At 42.5% G+C, this 15084-nt stretch overlaps 1 protein-coding gene across 1 annotated transcript in view; it reads right to left on the bottom strand.

Moving 5' to 3' along the window:
* LRMDA (leucine rich melanocyte differentiation associated) overlaps nt 1-15084 on the bottom strand; it is a 1251204-nt gene that overhangs the window by 47337 nt on the left and 1188783 nt on the right. The window contains exons 4-5 of the mRNA XM_063958686.1: nt 13722-13848; nt 6317-6456 (exon numbers count right to left, since the gene is read on the bottom strand). Of these exons, the coding sequence (XP_063814756.1) occupies nt 6317-6456; nt 13722-13848 (267 nt within the window). The remainder of the gene's footprint in view (nt 1-6316; nt 6457-13721; nt 13849-15084) is intronic.

Here is a 15084-nt window from a genome sequence, read left to right as displayed (position 1 = left end):
TGTAATGTGTTATTATAGGTAATGCTGGGTGGTGCTGTGATATATGTCACTGTAATGTGTGTCACTGTAATGTGTTATTATAGGTAGTGCTGGGTGGTGCTGTAATATATGTCACTGTAATGTGTGTCACTGTAATGTGTTATTATAGGTAGTGCTGGGTGGTGCTGTAATATATGTCACTGTAATGTGTGTCACTGTAATGTGTTATTATAGGTAATGCTGGGTGGTGCTGTGATATATGTCACTGTAATGTGTGTCACTGTAATGTGTTATTATAGGTAGTGCTGGGTGGTGCTGTAATATATGTCACTGTAATGTGTGTCACTGTAATGTGTTATTATAGGTAGTGCTGGGTGGTGCTGTAATATATGTCACTGTAATGTGTGTTACTGTAATGTGTTATTATAGGTAGTGCTGGGTGGTGCTGTAATATATGTCACTGTAATGTGTGTGACTGTAATGTGTTATTATAGGTAGTGCTGGGTGGTGCTGTAATATATGTCACTGTAATGTGTGTCACTGTAATGTGTTATTATAGGTAGTGCTGGGTGGTGCTGTAATATATGTCACTGTAATGTGTGTCACTGTAATGCGTTATTAATATAGGTAGTGCTGGGTGGTGCTGTAATATATGTCACTGTAATGTGTTATTATAGGTAATGCTCGGTGGTGCTGTAATATATGTCACTGTAATGTGTTATTATAGGTAGTGCTGGGTGGTGCTGTAATATAGGTCACTGTAATGTGTTATTATAGGTAGTGCTGGGTGGTGCTGTAATATATGTCACTGTAATGTGTGTGACTGTAATGTGTTATTATAGGTAGTGCTGGGTGGTGCTGTAATATATGTCACTGTAATGTGTTATTACAGGTTGAGTATCCCATATCGAAATATTCCGAAATACGGAATATTCCGAAATACGGACTTTTTTGAGTGAGAGTGAGATAGTGAAACCTTTGTTTTCTTATGGCTCAATGTACACAAACTTTGTTTAATACAATAAGTTATTAAAAATATTGTATTAAATGACCTTCAGGCTGTGTGTATAAGGTGTATATGAAACATAAATGAATTGTGTGAATGTACACACACTTTGTTTAATGCACAAAGTTATTAAAAATATTTGCTAAAATTACCCTCAGGCTGTGTGTACAGGTTGAGTATCCCATATCCAAATATTCCGAAATACGGAATATTCCGAAATACGGACTTTTTTGAGTGAGAGTGAGTTAGTGAAACCTTTGTTTTTTGATGGCTCAATGTACACAAACTTTGTTTAATACACAAAGTTATTAAAACTATTGTATTAAATGACCTTCAGGCTGTGTGTATAAGGTGTATATGAAACATAAATTAATTGTGTGAATGTACACACACTTTGTTCAATGCACAAAGTTACCAAAAATATTGGCTAAAATTACCTTCCGGCTATGTGTATAAGGTGTATATGAAACATAAATGCATTCTGTGCTTAGACTTAGGTCCCATCGCCATGATATCTCATTATAGTATGCAATTATTCCAAAATACGGAAAAATCCGATATCCAAAATACTTCTGGTCCTAAGCATTTTGGATAAGGGATACTCAACCTGTATAGGTAATGCTTGGTGGTGCTGTAATATATGTCACTGTTATGCGTTATTATAGGTAGTGCTGGGTGGTGCTGTAATATATGTCACTGTAATGTGTGTGACTGTAATGTGTTATTATAGGTAGTGCTGGGTGGTGCTGTAATATATGTCACTGTAATGTGTGTGACTGTAATGTGTTATTATAGGTAGTGCTGGGTGGTGCTGTAATATATGTCACTGTAATGTGTGTCACTGTAATGTGTTATTATAGGTAGTGCTGGGTGGTGCTGTAATATATGTCACTGTAATGTGTGTCACTGTAATGTGTTATTATAGGTAGTGCTGGGTGGTGCTGTAATATATGTCACTGTAATGTGTGTCACTGTAATGTGTTATTATAGGTAGTGCTGGGTGGTGCTGTAATATATGTCACTGTAATGTGTGTGACTGTAATGTGTTATTATAGGTAGTGCTGGGTGGTGCTGTAATATATGTCACTGTAATGTGTGTCACTGTAATGTGTTATTATAGGTAGTGCTGGGTGGTGCTGTAATATATGTCACTGTAATGTGTGTGACTGTAATGTGTTATTATAGGTAGTGCTGGGTGGTGCTGCAATATATGTCACTGTAATGTTTTATTATAGGTAGTAGTGTATTGGTGGGTGGTGCTGTAAATTGTGTCATGGTAATGTGTTATAGGTAGTAGTTTTGGGTCCTAGTTGTCGATGTAGTGTGTTATAGGTAGAAGTGTTGGGTTGCAGTGTAATAAACAATCATCTGCAAATTGTTGACATAGTAATACCAAGTATGAGCTGCAGCACATGTACCCAGCCCTCCCTCCTCAATGTATACCTGCTCCACACTCCACGTATAGCTACCCCCCCACACTCCCATTTACACTGGCTCTAATCCATGTACTGTATACCTTCTCTACATTCCATGTAGGCTTGTTTTCCCCTCACCATATATTCCTGTTCTCATCCCATGCATACCCACTCTATCCCCCCCCTCCCCCCATGTAAATCAGCTCTCTCCTACCCCCTTCATGTATACCAGCACTCACTCACCCCTGGCTAGTTGTGTAACTTCCATGGATGAAAGAGATCCCGCCTGCAGTGTTGAGTGTGGGGTTTTTTTTTCCATAGGTGGACAAATGTGTGTTTTTGTACCCCTCTTTGCCAATGGGGGGGAGGGGGGGCTTTCAAGATTTTGCTATGGGGCCCACAAACTTTTAGTTATGCCCCTGCTAAGAGCTACATTTAATAAGCACCTTAGTAGGGTAGAGCAACATACATTATATTCACAGTGTCATTTATATATTATAAAAGGAGAGTGAAACCTACACTCAGGTGAATGGACCAGGTGGGGAAAACACAAACTTGAATGTCTAGTTGAAAGAGTTCATCCAAATGCAACCACAGTGACAAAGGGGTTGGCGTAAACAAAGACAGAGTTGTCATCACTGGCTGGGAAAGGAGCACATCATATGATGAGAGAAGAACTCCGCCACTCTCAGTGGATTGGGAGATAGACGAAGATGGGAGATGATAGATTCTGTCTACTCAAGACTGTCTGTCTGCAGAATTCAGTATTTGCTAAAGGTGAAGCATGAAGAGCGGGCAAGTGATATCTTGTGTCTTTAAGACCCTGCTCAACTGACACCCTTATAGCTTGATCTCTCGGCAGACAAAAGCACAGACTCAGCAATGTAAGATGCTTATTGTGCTTGTAATCTATGTAATAGTGCGCATAAAGATTTAAGTTTATGCACCAAACCAAACTGTAGCTAAAGGTACAGAGCAAACAATAATATGTACAGTAAACTATCTTCATATTCACATTGCTTCTGTATTAAATCGAGGATCACAAGCCTTTACTGACAATGCCTGAAATAAATTGGTAACAGCCTTTGTGACAATCACATCATAGGATATTACTCATTTTGTATTAAAATAAAGCTGCAATGAATTACTGAATACATTGCTGGTTTTTGTCAATGCAAGATAGTTATGTCACACCAACCTTCAAATAAATGAACTTATTTAACTGGCCAAACATGTTCTGTACTCCTAAAGTTGAAACTATTTCATTTCATTAGTGGAAATAAAAATGATCTGATGAAGAGCAGAGAGCGGCTGTGAATATCTGCGAGGACCCAGACTCAGCAGAGCCACAGTCATCACCCATGCATTTGCCATGGCCCTTCCTGTTGCGTGGCACCTAATTCCTGCTCTTGTGTAGATCACTCAGTACTCTGCTCTGCATTTTCTTCCTTACTTCCTGCTTATATTTAAAGTCTATAAGCAGATGGCGTATTGTTTTGTAGCCAAATAGTTAACTGCTTAAGCGGCTTCTACAAAACGTCAAAATGAAAGCACTGAAGGAATAGCTTGCCGATATGTTCAGCTTTCTGTCATTGGCTGCTGTGATCCAACACCCGTCAGAATGGCCTAGAGCGCATTGCTCATACAGACGGCAGCTCAGTCTCACATCGAGCAGATCACCTAAACCACAATGAACTTTATTTTCAGGTTAAGTGTTGTCACTGCAAGGAGAATATTACTGTAAATGTCATATTCTGTCTATTAACAGTGATACTCCAGCTAATGTTCAGAATTACTCTAATGATGTCAATAAAACTACAGGTCATTCTGACAGGAGGACACAGCTTCGTTTGCCATGCCCTGGATAATTAAACAGTGAGGTATACAGTCACGCTTGTTGACATTTTTTATTTTTTTTATAACAAACGTGTCAGGGATCTCCGCAGAAAGAAAAGATTTAATATCAATGTGATTTCAATGATAAGCAGTAATCCTTATGTAACACAATGGATTTTTTTATTAGTGTTTTATGATATTGTGAGAGATCAAGAGGTTTTTTTTCTTATATTCTTGTACCTGTAGGCCAGCACGCTTGATTTACAGCAATTATTTATTATGTATGTGATACAGCTACAGTATTGACATGCTGCATTGTATCATACGGATAGTAGTTTAGTGTATTCATGACAAGATGGTACCGGATTTCCCATTATAGTGCCTTTATACCATATATAAAATACACATTATGCGAGCAATAAAAAATAAGACCAGCAATAAATGCCCTAGAAAACAAAGATGTGTCACAGATATACTGTAAAAGGAGACTTCTGAACAGACAGGTGAGGGACCAGGTGGAGCAATAAACTTGTGCTTTAATGTCTACTTGAAAGAGGCTATCCGAATGGCATCACAATGACAAAGGGTCCGGCAAGAGCACAGACATGGCTGTCATCAGTGACTGGGTACGGAGCACAATGCAGGACAAGAGAGGGGCGCAGCCACCCCTGTTAATTTGCAAACATGGAAGGATGAAAGAGATGACAGTTTCAGTCTACTCAGGCTGTTATGCATCCCGTCAGGTCACAGTCCTGACTCCTGTGTCCTAGAGTTAGAGTTAGAACAGTGTCAGGTCTAACTGGCAATAGAGAATACTCAGTTTGCTTAGATCAGAGATTTTTGGGCATCAGACTGTCTTCCCAGGTCTACTATATGCACTTACAGATTGCTAACCCTTTGCCAGGGATGCTACAGCAGAGGTCTTTGAAGCTCCAAGTGACTGACCTGACATGATATATATATATATATATAACCTATTACTTGTGGCACCCCTGATATCTAGGCAAGAGTGCCTCATTCAGATGCCATTTTCTAAGACTAGACAATCATTCTACTCTCTGGAGTGGGTTTGCCTGGCTGGCTGTAACCCTTTAGTGTTCATCTTAGACCCCAACATCCATGAGAAATTCAACTATATACAGGTGGCTCTACTGCTCCCATATCTCAAGGAAGCTAAAGCACTGACCTGCTGGATATGTGTCTGGTACCTTCTGCACTGAATGTGGATGTGATTTGTCGCTTATCTGTTACCACGGCCAATTCTGGCCAGACATAATCATTAAGAACCTGTGGTTTTCCACCGCACTATCCTCATCTGTTGGGCTCCCACTATCATGCCCCGTTCGAAAGTCGATAATTGAGTGACTATTAGTAAATAAGTGAAAATTAGACACCGTCACTTTGACAGCATGGCATGTTGGGTTAAAGAATTTTACTTTAAAGTGAGTAAACCTTTCTGAACCATCTATATCAGTACTATTATTAGTTTTAAGAACATACAGATGTTTCCTCATACATATTGCCTTTTGTCCTTTTCACATCTTTTTCGATCAAATGTGTGTCTTAATCGCAACGTGATGCGACAAAAGCACCTCACAAGACTGAACTGATTAATCTGATGTGCGATACTTGTACATCTGTGTGCGACTGAGTCTGCATTTGTATACAAAGCACAACGGTACTTGGCGTGGTAAAAGGTCATGGCCACTGCATCATAGCACTTCGAATACAGATTAAGAGTAATTCACACACAGATACACAAATGTCACAAATAAAAACAATCAGTGCAGTCTTGTGAAGCGGTTTTGTTACATTGCGATTAAGACACACATTTGATCGAAAAGTACATGAATTGGACCCTCAGTGCACGCAGTGCTACATGGGACTTGACGTGCCAAGAAGTTATGCCTAGCAATTGCAGCAATAGTGTATGAGGACACATATGTGCTTTATGAACATTGTATTGTCACTCTCACGTAAGGGATTATTGGCCTCATACACCCATAGTAACAACACCATCTTATTAGGTTGACTCACTGATGGCGACAAAACCAATACGGAGGAGAAAGTAGCTACCGACCTATAACGTTGATAGTCATTTTCATCTTTTTCCATGCAAACAAGCTCATTGGGACAGGCCTGGTTACCAAGCAAGCTGAGATATTCCAGGGCCGGGGCAGATAGAGCCAGTGAGTCCAGAAGAAAGTCCAGCTCTGTCAGGTGAAAAATGTTAAGGAACAGGGCAACACAAAGTGGTTATGTTACTTTCTTTCGACCAATATGTTACATCCACATGTTACTGTCCAAACTTTCCTATTTTCCCTCTCTAGGTTCCAGTACACAGTTTATTACTTTGACTCCAAAAGTCCATAGAAGGAGAAAGAAAGAACAAAAAAGAAACTAGTATGTGTCCTGCATGGCTAAGGGGCCCATTTATCAAAAAATATTTGCGGCTATTTTCCTGAAAACACCCATTTTTGGTGATTAGCCGCAAATTTTTAGTATCATCTGAATGTAAGTAGGAGGAACCGCAGCAGATATCTCCGATACCTGCTGCGATTCCTCCATTCCAACCAGCAGTCATATCCCCCATAGGTTTCTATCTTGCATGCGATGCTGCCAGATTTATCAATTTCTGTAATGTGAAGCATTCCCGGGATTGACACCCACAGCTAACATCATGTGAAGATGGGGGTAGCCAGTTGTAGCACATCACATAGACAGTCAGCAGAGGGTTCTCCTGGAACCCGTTCCTGGAAATGGCTGCTGTGCATGTGTGGTCACCCAGACCATGCATGCACAGTAGTCCCACTTCCACACTTAGTTCATCGCAAAGATGGGCACATAACGGAGCCCCTGCCCCTGTCGGTGCTCTATAATACATAGTGCTGGTACAGTTGCATACAGGAATGCGATTCTGGGAACTAATATTGCACCCAGATCACACTGAATATGTGATTGCTGATAAATAGGCCCAAAATCTAAGGTACATGTATTTCCAATCCCATCAGCTCTGCTGCTATTTCTCACTAACCCGAGTAACCAGTATTTAACTCAGGTAGCTGTCAGTAGCTTGAATTCCAAAGCAAAATATTTGAAACACAACAAGTGAGGCTATAAAAGCAAATGTAATTAGTTATGAAGCATAATTGTATTATCTGTTCCATTGATGGCATAGGATATTTGTCTAAAGTTTAAATAAGACTCCTCTTGAATATATAAAAGAAAATAAAAAAAATAATAGAAGTTATAGGACTCCAAGCTGCATCAGTTTAGAGCAGAAAGCCATGCTTACTGTTATTCTACCACCAGAGGGCATGTGCTCAAACGGCTATCAACTGATGAATTCTATTAAATTCTCACTTATTTAGTTTATGTTTTTGACAATATTCACTTTGCTTTTGTGAATGTAAAGACTGTGCTGCCTTTTAAATATTTATTATGTATCAGCTTTAACAGATAAATATTACACCTTACATAATGCGTTCATAATTACTAACTTACACACATTTTTTGTTTGTTTTAAGCAATTGTTTCTCATCTGTGATTGTGCACATCATTTTCCCATGCACTGCTATCCAACACCCTTTCACCCATTATTTTATTAGGAAAACTAAGTGACAGGTACATAACAAGCAGAAAAAAGAAAACAACAAAAAGTGGGAAACAAGATAAAATAAAAGTGCCTCAGTGTTGCCACAGCAGATGCCTAATTGGCTGGGATGGTAAACACAGTTCATAATACAAATCATTATTCTTTATTGCAATTATTTTCAATCCTCACGCACCATGCCTCACGCGCTTGTCATCAATCACATACAGTAAATGAAAATATTTACAGACAAATACATATCTGTAAATGAAAAATGTATTATGCTCATTTAATGATTTGCATCTATAACATTGTTTTAAAGAAACCTTTTGTTTACTATTAACAGCTTAGCTGTGGCTCTGATATGCATGAGCCCACAGAGGTGGTACTTAGCTTTCTACCATTCAGCCCCGTACTATGATGTTTCTTGTACAGATATTCAAACAGCTAAATCCATTTCTGTACCTGTGGCAGAGACAGTACTATTTCCAAAACAGTTGACTTGTACTCATTTACATGGACACTACAGTCTTATACCCCTTTCAGACCGACAGTTTGTAACCCGGGTTATTGCACATGAGCGTGTAGTAACCCGGGTTGCTGTGCCGTCTGAAAGGGCCCAGGGGAAATATCCTGGGTTGAGCAACCTGGTATTTAAACCCTGGTAGCAACCAGGGTTGAATAAAGCTTCAACCAGTGTTACTGTGCGGTGTGAACGGGTTGCCAGGCCGATGCAACCCGTTTCCCGTTCATACTGTATGGACGGGCAGCACATAAAGCTCATCTGATCTCCAAGTGCCACCCCTGCACGCATCACGCCAGTGTGAAAGGGGCCTCAGCGACTCGTACCTGGGAAGCACCCGTGTACTGAAATGGGTGTTACTTGATCAATGCATGTTTAGGGCAGCATGGATGGTGTAATGGTTAGCATTACTGCCTCATAGCACTGAGGTCATGGGTACATTTTCCACCATGACCCTGTGTGTAGTTTGTATTTTTTCCCTGTAATTGAGTGGGTTTCCATTAGGTACTCCGGTGTCCTCCGACAAACCAAAAATATAGTAGAAGGCTAATTGGCTCCCTACAAAAATGAACCCTAGTGCGTGTACATGTGTTTAAGGCAAACTAGATGAGCCAAGTGGTTCTTTTCTGCCGTCACATTCTATAGATCTATGTTTCATGTGAAAACAGTCACAATTTAGCATGACAAATGACTATTACAGGGCTAAAACAAAACAATGAAAACCAGCAATAAGTAAACGGAGAGTATAGCCTTTCCTGGGGGTTGGGTTCCCAGCGCTTAGAATGCCAGTGGTCAGAAGACAGACACCGGCATCTATAGAGAGCCAGGTTTCTTAAACTTTTAGGGTCAGTATTCTAATTCTAACCTTATCACTTCCAGGGACGTGTAGTCAGGGGAGGCAGGAGAGGCAGTGCCTCCCCTGCCATAATGATTAAAATAATACAAAGTAGATATTTATAACACATGTTCTGTGACATAGATATCTTCTTTTATCATTCTAATAGTTCCTCCCCTGTAAAAATCCCTACATATTGGGGTAGGAGTCAGCGGGAGTGGTGCCTCCCACTGACAATATAAAGTTCAGGAAGTGGGGGGGCCATGGGATGTAAATGCCCATTGAAAAAGGACAGGGTAGCGCACCAGTGTACTGTATGTGCCTCAATGACAGGGGCGTGCATTCAGCCCACCTGAAAGCACGCCCCTGTCAGTCCCGCAGATGTGATTGGACCAGCGGAGCTACTGGATCCACTAGCCAGCGGGCACATGCGGCAGCGCAATGCGGCGGGACCAGACGGAGAAAGGATGGCTGGCAGGAGACCTGGATCCGAGAGGATCCAGTCCCTTCCAGCCATTCTGCAGAGTTCGGCAGTGAAGAGCCGGCTTCCCATTTCGAAAATGGTGCCTCAGCGTCATTTTTTAAATTCAAGATGGATGCAGTGAGCCAATCACGGCTCGCGCGTCATCACCCCACCCCCTCGACTGGCTTATATGAGGCAGCGCTGTCAGTCCAGCGGCGGGAAGAGAGCAGGGAAGAGCTCCCGAAGATAGAAGACCCTGAAAGCCCTGGGGAGGCAACGGCCATGCAAAAGAGCTTAAAGATCCCCCCTCCCCCCCCCCCCCCCAGGTGAAGATGCTGGAAGCCTTAAAGAGGCGGCGGACATGAAAAAGAGCTTAAAGGCTGCTGCCCTCAGGTGAAGACGCAGCATAATAAACTATTAAAACATTAGGTGCTGTGTTTTTATTGTTATATTCTTTTTACAGGCGGACTACAGGTGCCAGTGGGCCCTTAATGTCTGGGCATGCTGGCACTTGCGGTTCTTGCTGGGACATGTAGGCCACCTATAAAAAACAATATTGTCCCATCATGAACCCCGCACCCATCGCCACCAGGGGTGTGCGGCATAGCACTGGACTTTCAGCCCATTGCTGGCTGTTGCTCAGGAGATGGGACCCCATTTTTATATTTTTTTTTATTGGGGGGAGGGGGGTGTTTAATGCTATGTCAGGAGGACCCCTTACTGACTGTCTCCCCTGCTATGGCATTATCCCCCCTGACTGGTTCAGTCTCGTGCTAGTTTTGCTTAAGTAGGGGAACCATGTGCTTTTTTATGGGGGGGGGGGGGGGGTTCTGAGCAGCCAGTGCCTCACCAGTCACTAACCTCACTGCACGTCACTGATTCCTTCCCTCCATCTAACAACCCCCCCACACACACCCCACCCCCATCCCCTGGCAGCCTAACCCTAACCCTCCCATCTCGCAGCCAAATCCTCGCCCTGATACTTATGTTCGGCATGCCAGCTGACGGGTTTTCAGCATTGGCTTTCTGACAGCTGTTGGTACTGATTACCTGGGTCTGTTGGAGTGGCCCTGGGCCAGCTGCTGAGGGGGACAGATGTTCCCCTTTGCAAGTGTGCCTAGTATTTTACATTAATTTGTTTTTGGATGGGACATGGCCACAACTATAATATTTGGCCACAGCCCCTCAATACCCAAAGTCACCAAGCTGCAGAAGTTGCTGTAAGTCTCTGTGAAGAATAGAAAGTACTGTGTCAGGATGCTAGAGCTGCTGTGAGGTGGTATTTCAAGCGGATGAACTTGGCATCACTCTTGCAAAGTGGCTCAGGTCCATGAAATGCATGAGACACAGGGTTCACCCCCACTTTAAAGACCACCACCTTTTCCCAGCTGTTGAAAGGAGGCCATGTTAGATATATGGTTATTCAGTTTACTGTCCACTGGAAAATGAATGAGCCACTGGAAAATGAATGAGCCACTGGAAAATGAATGAGGCTACCTTTTGAATGACCTATCCATAAACTGCATGCATAAATGGAGTACATACATCCAGGTCTAAGGACCTCATTCAAAGATGGATGTAGATTGTTGCATCCGCAGCAAGATATGCGTCCATCTTCTCACATGCTGGGTCCAGAATGTGTGGCATTGCCTCACGATGCATCCACAGTTTAATTGCGGACACATCGATTTGGGGTTGGCCTCTGCCAGCTCACCCTGGCTGTGCCAGCAGACGGTCCGGCGCTATTTGTTTGGGAGCGGGTGCATGTAACATCAAGCAGCCACCCCCCAAAAATTCTGTTGACACGCCCCCATTTGGCCCACAATGCCGTGTCACCCCCCCTCCCCCCCCGATGGCCACATCCGTACGTGCACTGTGGCTGGCGCGCGATCGCAGACACCCTGGATGTGGCCGCTGCATGTAAATGCGCAGCTGCGTCCAGATCTGAATTACCCCCTGAGTTCTTTAAATCCTTTTTATGGCTTTGAGGTAAACGCCTCCAAAAACTGGAAATAACTGGAAACCATTTTGTAAAGCATCAAGTGAGCAATGGCTAAAATTTCTTGGGACCTTTTGAGTAGATAATTGCGTGGATTATATGAATTTGTTGAATTCTGCTGTCAGGTCTCTATTTTAAGCACTTAGATCATGCTCGAAAAAGTACATTCCTGATACATATATTGTACCTTCGGCCAAAATCAAGACAGTTGGGATGTTTGAAAATGAATCCGAACATAATTTACAACATCACAAAGGCAGAAAAAATGAACAAAGCTACACAATTATCAGCAGCCTAAACTAGCAGAATGCAGAAAAAAATGGTTGCTCAATTGCAGTATACATGCTCACATTGGGCGAAATAATCAGGCGCCATGGCCTGGTCTACCACTGCTATGCAGATGATACACAACTGTACTTGTCCTTTGCTCCGGGCACTGATAACCCAATAGCAACCCTAAATGGCTTTCTAGCTGAACTACAGGAGTGGATGAGCGCCAGTTTGCTGCGACTGAACCCGGATAAAACAGAGGTCCTTATGATACGACCGCAATATCAAAGGACAAGACTGCAGCATAGCCAACCAACTGGACTTACACTGGGGGATTCAGAATTACAAACCACTGATCGTGTGCAGAATCTTGGCGTTGTCCTGGATTGTGACTTGACACTTAAACATCAGATATCAGCCACAATCAAATCTTCATTCTTTCACCTGAGGAACATAGCCAGAATCAAGCACTTAATTCCCTCAGATGATATGCCAAAAGTCATACATGCATTTGTATCATCTCGATTAGACTACTGTAATGCCCTCTACCTTGGTCTCCCAGCAAAAGAATTGCAACGCTTACAGCTGGTGCAAAACACAGCTGCCAGGCTGTTAACCAACCAGCCCCATTCTAGCCACATAACACCCATCCTCTACTCCCTTCACTGGCTGCCTGTAAGATGGCGAATCATCTTCAAGATTGGCTTACTGAGTTTCAAAGCATTACATGACCAAGGCCCAAGGTACTTGAAACAGCTTCTGACCCCATACTGCCCCACTCGATTACTGCGATCTGTAGATGAAGGACTTTTAGCAGTACCTAGAATCTACCGTAATTCATCTGGGGGACGAGCTTTTAGTCATGCGGCTCCAACTCTATGGAACTCACTTCCCCGCACAGTGCGAGAGGCCCCAACTATAGAATCCTTCAAAAGTAGACTCAAGACTTTTCTGTTTACTCAAGCATTTCCATAATGTCCCTTTTAGTATCTTCATGTTTCTGTATTTTATGAAAATGTACTTTATTATTTTCTGTACTATATTATGCTATGTATCTGTTAAGCGCCTTGAGTCCTATTGGAGAAAGAGCGCTATATAAATAAAATTATTATTATTATTATTAATATCCAGTGTAATTGAATGAACATAAGAAGATGTCCCAGCTTTTTTTAGCTGTATGTTTCCGTATAAGCTTGTTGTGGGTATAAATAACAAAAAATATCATATGGCATAGAGGCTCGTGTCTTATACACTACCCAGAGTCAACAGTAGTTTCAGATTGGCACTTCTGCCGTCACAGTTCTACAGCTTATACCCCTTTCACATACACACAAATAACCCGATATATTGCTGGATCGACACGGGCCAAGGTGCGATATGAAAGGGGTATGTTGCAATTTCCTGGGTTGACTGACCCGATACTTCAACCCGGGAATAAAGCAGGGTTATTCACTGGTTGAAATGCAGTGTGAATGGGTTGCCGGGTCGATGCGACCTGGAACCCGCTCACTCTATAGGGAGAGGCGGCGCAATAGGGACAGACGGTGCTTGAGTGTGATCTGATCTCCAGGCGCTGCCTCCGCACACATCACCAACCATTATGCCGGGTTGGTGCCGCCAGTCTGAAAGGGGTCTCAAGTGAGTTGCACCCGGGAAGGACCCTTGTAGAAATCCCAGGTGCGACCTACCTTTCGCATGTGAAAGCAGTATAAGTGTGTTATCAGCAATGCTAACCTTTTTAGATAGGAATAAAATATAATAATAAGTTGCTTATTTATAGGTGAAAGCTGTGTAAAAGGATATCTGGTTCTTATTGATAGTCAACGTGTGAAGGTATGGTAGTGATGGAAAGCAGACATGATTCCCCAGTTGGTTGTTGTCCAGTATAAGCTCCTTCAGGCACACAAAGCCTTCCAGTCCATCCAGGGACCTGCATTAGAGCACAAAGAGGGAAAAATACCATGAAGTGCGCAAACAGATTTTAATATAAATAGTAAATAGCATCAAACAAACAGTATGAAAATACTTCTGCGGAGTACAGAAATACAGTGCATCCAGAAAGTATTCACAGCGCTTCACTTTTCGCACATTCTGTTATGTTACAGCCTTATTCCAAACTGGAATAAATGAATTTTTTCCCTCAAAATTTTACACACAATACCCCATAATGACAACGTGAAAAAAGTTTGAGATTTTTGCAAATTTATTAAAAATATAAAACTAAGAAATCACATGTACATAAGTATTCATAGCCTTTGCCATGAAGCTCAAAATTGAGCTCAGGTGCATCCTGTTTATACTGATCATCCTTGAGATGTTCCTACAGCTTAAGTGGAGTCTACCTGTGGTAAATTCAGTTGATTGGGCATGATTTGGAAAGGCACACACCTGTCTATATAAAGGTACTACACTTGACAGTGCACGTGTGTTCACAAACCAAGCATGAAGTCAAAGGAATCGTCTGTAGACCACCGAGACAGGATTGTCTCGAGGAACAAATCTGGGGAAGGGTAGAAAAATATCTGCAGCTTTGAAAGTCCTAATGAGCACGGTGGCCTCCATCATCCATAAATGGAAGGAGTTCAGAACCACCAGGACTCTTCCTAGAGTTGGCCGGCCGTCTAAACTGAGCGATCGGGGGAGAAGAGCCCTAGTCAGGGAGGTGACCAAGAATCTGATGGTCACTCTGTCAGAGCTACAGCATTCCTCTGTGGAGAGAGTTAAACCTTCCAGAAGGACAACCATCTCTGCAGCAATTCACCAGTCAGGCCTGTATGGTAGAGTGGCTAGACGGAAGACACTCCTTAGTAAAAAGTACATGGCAGCCCGCTTGGAGTTTTCCAAAATGCACCTGAAGGACTCTCAGACCATGAGAAACAAAATTCTGTGGTCTGATGATACAACGATTGAACTATTTGGCGTGAATGCCAGGCATCATGTTTGGAGGAAACCAGGCACCACTCATCACCAGGCCAATACCATCCCTACAGTGACGCATTATGGTGGCAGCATCATACTGTGGGTATTCAGCGGCAGGAACTGGGAAACTAGTCAGGATAGAGGGAAAGATGAATGCAGCAATGTACAGAGACATCCTGCTTGAAAACATGCTCCAGAGCGCTCTTGACCTCAGACTGAGCAACGGTTCAACTTTCAGCAGGACAAC

This window comes from Pseudophryne corroboree, chromosome 3 (genome assembly GCF_028390025.1).
Source record: "Pseudophryne corroboree isolate aPseCor3 chromosome 3, aPseCor3.hap2, whole genome shotgun sequence".
Classification (NCBI taxonomy): domain Eukaryota; kingdom Metazoa; phylum Chordata; class Amphibia; order Anura; family Myobatrachidae; genus Pseudophryne; species Pseudophryne corroboree.
The sequence above is the reverse complement of the archived record's forward strand: the minus strand, read 5'-3'. Positions and strand labels throughout refer to the sequence as shown.